The 12,500-nt window shown below is 32.6% G+C and overlaps 1 protein-coding gene across 1 annotated transcript in view; it reads right to left on the bottom strand.

Annotated features, from left to right (window-relative positions):
* Positions 1-11,946, bottom strand: part of LOC144963141 (coiled-coil domain-containing protein 170-like) — a 19,583-nt gene extending 7,637 nt beyond the window's left edge. The window contains exons 1-9 of the mRNA XM_078896833.1: positions 11,609-11,946; positions 10,587-10,706; positions 8,569-8,655; positions 7,320-7,576; positions 6,948-7,101; positions 6,360-6,545; positions 1,512-1,829; positions 819-1,019; positions 69-242 (exon numbers count right to left, since the gene is read on the bottom strand). Of these exons, the coding sequence (XP_078752959.1) occupies positions 69-242; positions 819-1,019; positions 1,512-1,829; positions 6,360-6,545; positions 6,948-7,101; positions 7,320-7,576; positions 8,569-8,655; positions 10,587-10,706; positions 11,609-11,800 (1,689 nt within the window). The 5' untranslated portion in view covers positions 11,801-11,946. The remainder of the gene's footprint in view (positions 1-68; positions 243-818; positions 1,020-1,511; positions 1,830-6,359; positions 6,546-6,947; positions 7,102-7,319; positions 7,577-8,568; positions 8,656-10,586; positions 10,707-11,608) is intronic.
* Positions 11,947-12,500: the final 554 nt, after the last annotated feature.

Here is a 12,500-nt window from a genome sequence, read left to right as displayed (position 1 = left end):
ATCTTCACAACAGTAATTTACTTTTCATTGCTAGATATTTTAATATGACTAATAATTAAATCCACTACCTTGCGTTGAAGGTTGTACACATGTGTAGATTTGTCAGCTAATGTGTCAGCCTCAAGTTTGACTAATTGTTCAGCTCTTGAAAGGAGGGCATCCATCGTCAAGTCAAGACCGAGGTCTAGAGAAATGCGGTCCATCTTCATGATTTCTCCCAGCTTCTGCAATCCTCTTAGATACTGGCATTGGGTTGAGTAGAATAGAAATAAAACAAATAAATGAATAGATCATAACAAGATAAATAAATAAACAGATAAATTAATAAATGAATGAACAGATAAATAAATAAATAAATAGATAAAAAGAAAGAAAGAAAGAAGAGAAATAAATAAATAAATAAAGAAAGAAATAAAGAAAGAAAGAAAGAAAGAAAGAGAGAAATAAATAAAGAAAGAAAGATATATATAAATACTTTTTCAAAATTCCTTTATCTAGTACCTTCCCTTTCAGACTCCTGGTTCTTTTTTTCTTTTGGTTATTTTCTAAATTACCCCAATGAGTTCAAGAAATTTTTATATTATTCTCAATTTGTTTTTGAATGTTTTCTTTTTAATATTATACGCATTATAACGTTCGTACAAAAAAGTTACACAATTTGGTTATTAGCTTAAAGTAGTAAACAATCAATTCTTACGGTACTTTAAAAAATAGATTTTATTGAATTGAATCCCATAATATATCTTAACATTTTTATTTAATTGTTTATCGATATAATATCTTTCTAGAGTTGATTGTAGCATTAAAGCAGAGCAAACCTTTTCTTTGTCGCATCTGAGTCCATCTCGTAAAACATCACCAGTGGCCAATTCCCCTTCAGCACTTCTCAGTCTTTGAGCCATGTCTTCTGTTTCAGTCTCAAATCTCTTAGATCTCTCTGCCATTTCTCTGTGGAGGCCCAGCTCTTGATCAAGCTGCTCAGTAAGTGTTTTGATGCGGTTTTCATAGTCTTCTACAGTCTGAAAATGCGATGCATGGTTAAATATTGCACTTAAATCAGAGCTACTGTTCTTATGCAAGCTATAATAAAATCAAAACAACAATACAGATTTTCACTTTGAATACATTAAAGATTATCTTAAAAGGGGTCACTCCCGATATAATGTCAGTCTCTGACGAGACAGAATAGGTTAAAACATCAATAAGATTATGAGAAACAAATGTTTGTGTCTACATTATTTTCCAAACAGCCACCTTCAAATTTCAAGGAGAATATCTTTACCACTGCAATACCAACTCTCGAGGGAGAGTTGGTACAGTACAGAGGGGGTGTAGGAAGTTTTTTGTCTTTTTTTTTCTTTTCTTTTTTGTTGATCCTATTTTGTTTTTATTTTAGTATGTTTGTATTTATTTTTGTTTTTGTTTCTCGAGTATTTATTGCTCTTTTAATTTTAATGTAAACATTCTTGTTACAAACAACTTAAATTGACATATCAGCAAAGTGATCTTACCACATCCAGCTCTTTCTTATCCCGAGCAAGCTTCTGTACTGCCTCCTTGATGTGATCTTCTGTTGGTTTTACATCGGTAAAGACTATATTCAAAAGGTTTGCAATCTGTTCCCGGAAGAGGTCATACTGTGTGCTTGTACAACGAATGGACTGGGCACTTTGACGGAATTCTCTATCCAGTGTGCTGAGGCGGTTCTCCCTGAGGTCCAGTTCTGACTTAGTGGCTTCTAAAGCTCTGTGATTTGCTTCTAGTCTTTCTTTCAGAAGACCAATTTCTTGCTCAAGATCCCGTCGAGCAGCCAATGCATTGTCACGATCCTAGAAACAATTGATAAATGATGAAAAATAAAATGGTGGTGTGTTATGATAATTAGTTGGTAAAAAAAGAAAGGTTTATTATGTTTTATTGTTTTTCAATTCTTTACATTTCACAGATTTTCCATTGTAGTTTTATATTCCCAATGAAGTTATATTTCTGATGGAGTAATCTCGGCAGTGACAATAATATATAATATTTCAAGATTTAAGAACTAGACGGTATTATAATAATAATAATAATAATACATGACATTTATAACGCGCATTTTCATCACTGGGTGATGCTCAATGCGCGAAACAATAATACAGTGACATTATTATACAAATGAAACATTATACAAACTACATCAACATAATATTATCATTATACAACAATGTAATAACTAAACATAAAGTCATTAATACAAGATATGTTATAATACATCCACATGCTATGTCAAATACGGAAATAATATAAAATAATGATATAATAACATAAACTAAATTAACATTCATATTGGGGTCAAATTACAAAGATGCATTAATCAAGATGTGTTTTAACAAAGAGATGGTGTTTTAACTTTGATTTAAATATTGATAAGGACTGCGCTTCTCTTATTATTTTAGGAAGAGAGTTCCAGATGGAAGGTCCGACGTGACTGAACGATCTGCCGCCGTAAAATTTATATTTATATTTATTTGTAACAATTAATTTTGTAGAATCTAGTGCAGAACGTAGACTCCTCGTTGGCTTATACGTTTCTAAAAATTCAGTAATATACAATGGTGCTTGATCATTAAGGCACTTATAGCACAATACTGCTAGTTTGAATTCGATTCTCACTTTAACTGGTAACCAATGCAGCTCATACAAAAGTGGCAATGAGTAGGATGTTATCTTCTTTCTTAAAATCAATTTAGCAGCCGCATTCTGGATACTTTGAAGGCGTGATATTTTATCGTTGCTTACACTCGAGATTAACGAATTACAGTAATCTATTTTAGATAGTATGAAAGATGTTATTAGTTTGCATGTTACTTCTCTTGTTAGGAAAGGTCTAACTGAAGCAATTCTTTTTAATCCTATTGTCAAACTTCTACATAGAGAATCAAACTGTGCCTGCATAGTCATATGTTGATCTAGCATTACCCCGAGGTTTTTCACACACGTTGAGAGGTTAATTGTGCACCCATTTATATTTAGAGTAAACTTCAGAAAATCATCTTTCAAAACACTTTTTCTACCACACACCATCACCTCTGTCTTTTCATTATTCAGCTTTAACTTGTTAATTTCCATCCAGCATTTAACATCTCTAATACAGTCTTCAACACGGGTAATCAATGATGGGATATTACTAGGGATATCGCTTACATTGATCTGAGTGTCATCAGCATAGAAATGATACATTAATTTATTTTTAACAAAAATATCCGAAAGAGGTTGAGTATAAAGAGTAAAAATAACAGGACCAAGGACAGACCCCTGCGGAACGCCGTAATTTAGAGGAAATGTTTCTGACAGGGACGGCTGGTAATAATGGGCAGGGTGGGCAAATACCAGCCTGTTTTTTCAAGTTATATGCTGTATTACCAGGTCCGAAATAATCAAATTTAAATTAGATAATTTCAAAAGTTACTACTTAAACTTGATACTTCGTACTGAAATCAATTTGTGTGTATTTTTGATAGATTGCGAATCACCATGCATCCCGTAATGCATAAACCAGGATACGCTCCTGTTCTGTTTATCACCCCCCCCCCCTCCCCAACCACTCCACTCCACTCCGCCCACATCGTCATCTCATCGTCACGTCGCCTGACGGTGAACTAACTCCGATTTTTGCTGTCTGGCCTCTCTAGTACTAGGTCGGGCTAATTCAAATGAGCCCACCTTATTAACGAGTGAACACTAAATAGAGATTTTGGCAAACGAACTTTTTCTTATTTATTGCCTTACTTGTGCTGGAAAGGTTCCAGTATTGAATTAAATTTATTAATTTACTAATATTATATCAATTTAGTATTAATTTGTGTTGTTTTTATATATTTGTTTATCCATTTAAATTATTTCTTTTTTTTCTCGTTTTCTTTAGTGTTTCTCAAAACTCATTTATTTAAATTGTTTTCTTATTTGTTTGTTGTTGTTTTTTGTTGTTTTTTTGTTTTGTTTTTTTTATAACAAATTAATTTGTTAGTTCTTCTTTTTTTAATTCTTAAAGTAATTACCGCTGTATTTTTATTGCCAGACTAAATAATTTTACAAAACAATGTTATTTTCTATTGTATTCCCTCTAATAAAACAAAACACTTTTATTCAAAAGTCACGACAAAATAAATATATAAAATACAACCACCATTTTGGTTTTCTCAACAATTGAATTAGTATACGAGAAATACTCTTCTGAGTAAGGAGAGAGTTGAATTCTAACTAAGTTATAGAGGAAATAAATACGTTTAAAAGTTAGGGTGGGCAGATTCCGTACTTGCCCGTCCTGAAGCTAATAAATACATAAGATGGCTAGCGATGAAGAGGCGAGAAGCTAGGGGTTGGTTGGGTAAAGAGCAAAGATAACAGGGTCGTCATTGTGATGATAGTCAAACGAATGCATGAGGAGAGATTGGTAACATTATTTTGTCTTAATTGTATTGTATGAATTATTGGCGAAAGCCTAAGATTAAATAAACTTTGTTTTTGTTTGTCTTATTTTGACTATGGAACTGATACTTGTCATAGCAGACCTGCCTACTTTAAATAGGAAAATAAAAATCGTTGTTTTCAGGGCTAATAAAATCGTAGATATTTTAACTACTCTTTAAAAAAATCACCGGAATTTTCGTCTGTTTTGATAGATATCAAATTTTAAAAAACGAGAAAAAATAATTGGAAACGTAATAATGATGGTGATGGTGGCAGTGATAGTGGTAGCGGTGGTGGTAGTAGTAATGATGATGGTAATATTATTATTATTATTATTATTATTATTATTATTATTATTATTATTATTATTATTATTATTATTATTATTATCATTATTATTATTGTTATTGTTATTATTGTTATTATTATTATTATTATTATTATTATTATTATTATTATTATAATTATATTATTATTATTATTATTATTATTATTATTATTATTATCATTATCATTGTTATTATTATTATTATTATTGTACGTATTGGTGGTATTACTATTGTTGTATTTTTTTATTTTTTTTGGTGGTTTTTAATGGTATCAGTTTATTGTTTGGTTCCATTTACCATTTTTTTCCCCACTTTCATGTATGTGGTCATCAAATTGTATGATTTATTGGCGAAAGCCTAAGATTGAATAAACTTTGTAATATCGTATGGTAACCATCATTGTCGACGACATCGTCGTTGTCATCATAATCATCATCATCATTAACAACAACAACAACAACAACAACAACAACACAACAACAACAACAACAACAACAACAATATTAACAAGTACAACAATAGCAATAAAAACAATATCAACATCATCATACAATTTCCGTCATCGTCTCCACAACTATCATTCTAACCAACAGCACCACCAAAACCACTACCATAATTACATCCTCCCTCACTGCCTCGTCTTCCTCCTCCACCACCACCACCGCTACCACTATTACAACCACTACTACCACCGGCACAATCATTCTAACCAGCAGTAAAAATTATGCAATTTGAGCTCTGAATGAAACTCGAGTCATATCGCTGTTGTTGCTTCTCGATGAAAACTTTAAGGTTACTACGTACTACTGAAAACCAGAAATATTTAACAGAAATATTAATATCGCCGTTGAGGGATTAAAGCATCTCTTTAATTTTTCGAGTGAACGAAATGGACTTGTATTGTCAAGGTGTTGTCGCATTATGTCTCGTCGCTTTATTTTTTAGTTGTATTCTCTTTCGTGATTCATCTTTGATTACGTTTGGAATAATTAAAATCTACTGGTATTGTCATTTCATTGTGAATGTGATTATTTGTGGTTGAAATATTTTTTGTTTAAAGGTGAAAAAAAATAAATAAAAAAATAATTTAATTAAAGAAAAAAAAATCACACACACACACACACACACACACATACATATATATATATATATATATATATATATATATATATATATATATATATATATATATATATATATATATATATGACCGAATCATCTTTGCCCCACCACTGTAAATAGGCTAGAACCGCCACTGGTTTCTGATACTGCGCCATCGATCAGAACCGACTGAGATCTTGATGTTAGGTATGATTTAAACCAACTAAGCGCAGTGTCCAAAAGTAATTTCTAATCGTTTAATAAGTATCTCGTGATCAATGGTGTCAAATGCAGCCCATGTATCAGCCTTAAACTTTAACAGTTGTCTCCAAAATATTCGATCATTATTGTTGTTGTTGTCATTGCTGTTATTGTTGATGCTGCTGTTATTGTTGTTGACGCAAAAATTGTGATCATTGATAAAAACTTTACACTTATTGAGCTTTTAATTCTATACAGAGAAGCAAAAGATGTCAATACCATTCGAAGGTTTTCAATTTCTGAGGAATATCTGGTTGCCACTTTCTGTTCTCTTCCAACTTCAGAGACAAGTCTCATGATTGTTTCTCTGCTGGCTTTGGTCTCGAGATGGTTCTCATTCATGTGTTCACTCAAAGTGACGATTTTTCCTTTTAACATCGCATTCTCTTGAACAAGGTCGGTAAACTGTTGACATATATGAAATAAAAATAAATGTTAGATTTTCTGTTTATCAACTGGATTAGGAATGGTAATTGTAATGAAAGATGCTTTACTCTCAACATAAAATCTACTAAACAGGAGTGTAAAATTACTAATAAAACAGAAAGATTTCGGAATTAAAGAAATACAATATGTATTTTTTTTTAATTTTTAAAATCAGAAGCCACTCTATTTTCACCATCGCATTAATATTATTACTATCCCAACTTTTAGGCAGGCCTTTCACACTTTTTACAAAATAGGTTTGTACAACTGCAAGATATATAGTTATCCTGAAATATTTTATAATACAATTGTTGTCCTACTGGCAGCAATCTTAAAATAATTTATGCTAAGCACAAGAGGGCCAAAAGTTTTCCTTCATACCTTTCGGATGACGTAGTCGACTGAAGCAGGTGAAGCATCAATCAATTCATCTGTGTGAAGAATAAGCTTATTCAACTCATTCAAAACTTCCATCAAACGACGAGAACTTGATGAAGCTTGATGCTCATTAGCTTCTCTTTCATCAATTTGTTTTCTGTAGAAAACAGTGTGCAATTATAAAGCAATGGCAACCATAATCATAAAGCAAAATAAAATTCTATGCATTCCCTCTCACCTCTCTCTCTCTCTCTCTCTCACCTCTCTCTCTCTCTCTCTCTCTCTCTCTCTCTCTCTCTCTCTCTCTCTCTCTCTTTCTCTATCAATATATCACTCTCTTTTTTATATCTGAAAACATAGTAATTCAAAATTTACCTTAATCTCGTTTCCAGTTCAACAATTTTGTCACGTGCATCTCTGTTGTCCCGTTGTAAAGTAGCGATCGTAATTTCACCTCTTTCAGCCACTGTCTCAAATGAACCTGCTTTTGCCTCATACTCAGCAAGTTTTTCTCGTAAATTTGTAATCATGACTGTTAGACGTGACTCTGTTTCCTTGTTTGAGTCAGCAAGGTTCTGTAGCTCTCTGATCCTGATATCTCTTGCCTCCATTTCATTCTGAAGTTCACGAATCTGTAATATCAGACAAAAATAACTTTTACAGCATTTCCTATTGTGCTGATAATATCATAGAGCATAGTGAAAAGTTTAAATAATTGAATTAACTTAAAATTTAAACAAATACTATATTTAAAAAAACAAACTTTTAATTGATTAAAAGTTTTGATGTTCCATGATAGAATATTGTGTTTGAACAAGATTGGATCCAAAATAACAAACGACGGGATGCAGAACACGACATCAAGCACAGAATCCAAAAGGCAAACCAGGCGTTTGGCATGCTGAAAAACTTTTGGAAATTAAAGCAAATCATGAGAGAGACTATACTGAAAATATACAAAAACCATGTTTTAAGTGTACTGCTTTGCAGAAGTGAAAGCTGGAAAATGACTTCCTCCATAACACAGAAGCTAGAAACCTTTCAAACAAGTGTCTAAAAAGAATTTTCAACATATTTTGGCCTACAAAAATAAAAACAGTGGATATATTAAAGATAGCTGACTGCACTAGCATTGAAAGCCAAATAAAAAGAAGATGGCGTTGGCTGGGTCATGTGGCCAGAATGGAAAAAGGACAGCAGATGAGAAGAGGATGCGGGGGAGACCCAAAGAAACCTGATGAATGACCATGAAAAAGAAATAAAGGAAGCAGGCTTGTCCTGGAATACAGCCACCGCAAAAGCAGCTGACGGCAAAAAATGGAGATGTCTGGTAGATGCCCTATGTGCCTCAAGACCCAAAGAAAATTAAGTAAGTAGGTTTGAACAAGAAAAAAAAAATGGAGGATTTTTAGGCACAACGAGAGAGCTATTTAACTTCAAAAAGACAGCAACGTGGAATCTTCAGATAAACTTGTATGACTAAGACCCATTATTGTAATGGTGTTATCATGACTTGATGCCAAATAGGGAATCGGCAGGCTTCAGTATATACATTGTGGAAAAAATAATGTCAAATTTGGAGATAAGACTAAATTAATTTCAGTTTATGATCATTGATAATTACCTGAACTTGTGCCTTTTCATATTTGACTTGCAAAGTGGCCAACTCAGTCCGAGTGGAGTCAGTTGTGCTCAAATACATAGAGTCATACTGTTGGCAAAATACAAATAAAAATCCCAGAAAAAAAATCAACTAAAATGATGATTGGAAAAACAACAAGAGCAAACTAAAAAAAAAGTATGGCCTATTTCTCAGGTTTAAGCTACTTATATCCTACTTGAACATTAAACCATACATAAAACTATAACTATGGCAAAATATATGCTTCAATACCCGCAATAACATTTTGAAAATATCAACTTTACAAGGAGATATCAAATTAGATTAAATACATTTAGGTATATAGGCAAGCTTTGGGTCCTTTGTCAATTTATCTATATTTGAATATTTCTAAACAATAAATATTATTTATTATATTTGTCAGCTGAAAAAAACAAAACAATAATAAATGACGAAAAAGAACAATGAAATTACAAACCTGATATCGTATACAAGGTTATATAGAAATATATAAATGTCTAAAACAATAAATTATACATTACATATTTCTTTTTAAAGAAAACGGCTGTAATTTCCTCTTTTTTATGGACACTTTATAAAATGCATGCAGTACATTTGTCAGAGAGATTTACGTGCTGCTTGCATTACAAAGTAATGTCAATCTGGTATTATATAGATGTCGGAACAAACATGGTGGGGAAAATGAAATTTAGTGTCAAGTTGTTCAAAATAATATGCAAATCTTTTTTTTTTTAAGTTTACAAAACAAAACCCACTAGAAGTTAAGATTTTAAATGAATTTTAAGCATAAGGCTCACACAGACAAATTAAAGTTTAGAGAGCATTGTTCAAATGTATTATCTCAAATGTCCCACATAGACATTAGTGAAAAGAAAGAACATTGCCAAAATTAGCAATGACTATGAAAAATGTTTTTTTCTCTTTTTGAGGAAAATTTTTGTCTAAAATCCAAGCCCTATCTCCACTGAGTAAAAATGTTTTTGAATTTTGAAAATCCATTCATAAATAAACAAGTTATACAGTTTTAAAGGTGTCATTTATTTGGATGACCCGCAAAGAGGAAAAAACCGCGAAAATATGGGACGCTTTTTCGGCATTTTTTTTTCAACCTTTCGTTGTATCTTGTAATAAGTGGATTAAAAGATTGAAACTTGAAGAGCAAATTAGGATGGTGTTTTGTAAAATACGGGAAAAGTACTCGTCATATTCATATGAAATTTTACAACCAAAAAGAAGAAATGTTCATGTAATACCTTGTCAGCGACAAAACCTCCATGCCCGGTAGTTTTAGAAATATTTTACTCCAAAGAGTAAAAATCTATTTTTAACGGTCTTCTGGTTATCGCACGAGTTTTGTCGCTTGACATAATCTAAAATGACCTTTTTTCTAACTGTGTGCCAACTTTCAGTCATATTCATCGATAAACAGTGTCGTAATTAAGTTTTTAAAATAGCATATACGAAACGGCTTCGTCCCATATTTTGACACGAATTCGGGCACTTCGTGAGCGAAAAAGAGGCCCAAAGATTTGTGCGGGATAGTCATTATTACCAAAATCATGAGGGTGAGTTAAATCTAAAAAAGCTATTGTCAGCTATGTCACAGAAGGGATGTGAAGCGTTTAATCTTAACATTTCATTAATTTATATTTTCAGTTTGAAATCATGGAAAATGAAAAGTTTGCGTTCTTGGAAAAGACTCTTTATTCAGCTTCTCACTGTCATCCGATTTAAATGTAGCGTCTGGCCGTTAAAAGAATTATGTTTGTCTAAAAGAAATCATATTAGCACATCAAAGGAGTCATGTCTCGACTATCATGTTCAATCTTGCTGTTTAACCTTGTAAAGTGCTTTGAGTAAATTTAGTGGTTTTTTAACTCTACAGAAGCTCCCTTTTTTATGGTGGTGACTGATTGAGACATTTTTCTTGTATAGATATACGGCTTGGCTGAATTAGACTATTATAATTATATATAATGAGCAGTCAGGTAGTTATTTACCTTGTATGTATCAGGTGCTCTGGGGATTCTTGGGGGAACAGGTTCTACACTGGTTAAGTGCTGAATGAGGTTGTCTTTTTTCTTGATTTCCTCACGGAATGACCGGACTTGATCCTGGAGCTATAAGCAATGGGTAAAAGATTTTAAACAAAAGGTATCTTATCAACCCTTTATATAACTGGTCTACCTAATGTAGTCGCAGTCAAACTTTCTGAGATTTAAAAAAATAATGTTTTGCTCTCCACTTAAATACTGAATAATGACAAATTACACATTCTTTGCAAATGACACCATTTAATTTTTGGCACAAAACGTTTCGACAATTAAGATGTTCACTTTGGTGACACGGACGCAATGACTAGCCCTCATCCACTGTACAAGGCATTGTATAATGTAAACGAATAATTGGTGGGCCCTACTTAGATCATATATAAGTCAAATTGTTGTTCAAACAATGAATGAATATGTGTGACAGATTGGATACAGTTTTAATAGGAAACACCGTTTTCATTTTTCAAAAATTAATTTTCATACAAATCTTGTTCATTAAAAATGAGCCATCTTCTGCTTACAGAAGATAAGCATAATTGTGAAAGGTAGACAGTATAATCCATAACCAATACCCTAGTAGAAATTGTGTGATAAATAAACGGAAAAGAGTTGTATCATCATTGTATCACATCGTCGTGTCTAAAACATAAAAAAGCAACACAGGTACTTAACTAAGTGCATGGGTGTGTACAAAAAATATGACACTAATAAGACACTAATAAAGAAAAACCAAAAACAAAGACATTTTAACTAATTCATTACACTTCACGATTCACCACGACGATTTAATTTCGTTGCGTTTTGAATTTGGAATGGAATGGCATGGCATGCTTAGCCTATAAATACATCTTAAACAATTTTAAGAGTTATTAAGAGAGCACATATTTTAGGACGAATCGTGGATTGCTGAAAACGAATATTGCTGCAAACAAATTCTTTATAAAAATTGATAGAGTATACATGTCAGTTACCTCATTAATTGCTCTCCAAGATTGACTTCCATCATATTTTGAGTCGTGTTTTAGAATACCAACCGGTGCGTTCAAACTCGCATTGTCTCTCATGCGATAAGCCTGTAATTCTGCCTCTAACGCCTTAATTCGACGGGCAGAGTTGATGACAGGGAGAGCATCTTTATCTCTAACTAAATCTATGTAACTCATTGCTAACTCTTATTTAAATTCACACAAAAAACACAAAATAATTGTGAGTGATGAACAGTGAAGGCGCGCCTCACATCCAAATATTATTCTTAACAGCTTTCGCATAGCAACCATAACAACATGTATAAATAATCTCGCAATTTATCACCAAGCCATGAGATCTACGGGACGCTACTCTTGATACTTTCCTTGCCCTTGAGATAACTTCCCGAGCAAAACAAACTTTTTAGGCAAGACACAAAAGTCTAAAGCAGAGGAAGGCCGGGGTTCTTACTCAACGTCACCAAGAATCCTCTTAAAATTATTTGAATCTTAAAATTTTAAATAAGACATTCAAGAACACAGCCTCCCCATCATGTTTTATAAATTCAATCAAATAACACAGGCAATAAGTTCTGCTACTCAGGAAGTCTCAATGGGACAGTCCATGTCCCAAAAGGTAAAGAAATATTGAAATTAACTTTAATTATAAATTCTAATATTGGTATTAGTGTTAGATATAAACGGTCCTTACAAGTAAAGGCTACTAAAAGGTGATCTTTGATTTCGTGTAATTCTGTTTCTGTTGTCGTGTTCTAGTTCTTCCCAACATTATTAGGATTATACGTTACGTAGGCCGGCTCTATTTCTCTGAACGTCCATTTGGCCATCCAGCAGGGAGCCGATAAATGGGCTAGTGGCTGTGACCCGATTTTTTGGA

The sequence above is a fragment of the Berghia stephanieae genome, chromosome 1 (assembly GCF_034508935.2).
Source record: "Berghia stephanieae isolate SIO BIC M18660-M18661 chromosome 1, UCSD_Bste_1.3, whole genome shotgun sequence".
NCBI classification, from domain to species: Eukaryota; Metazoa; Mollusca; class Gastropoda; order Nudibranchia; family Aeolidiidae; genus Berghia; species Berghia stephanieae.
Note: the sequence above shows the minus strand (reverse complement) of the source record. Positions and strands in the feature narration are given on the sequence as shown.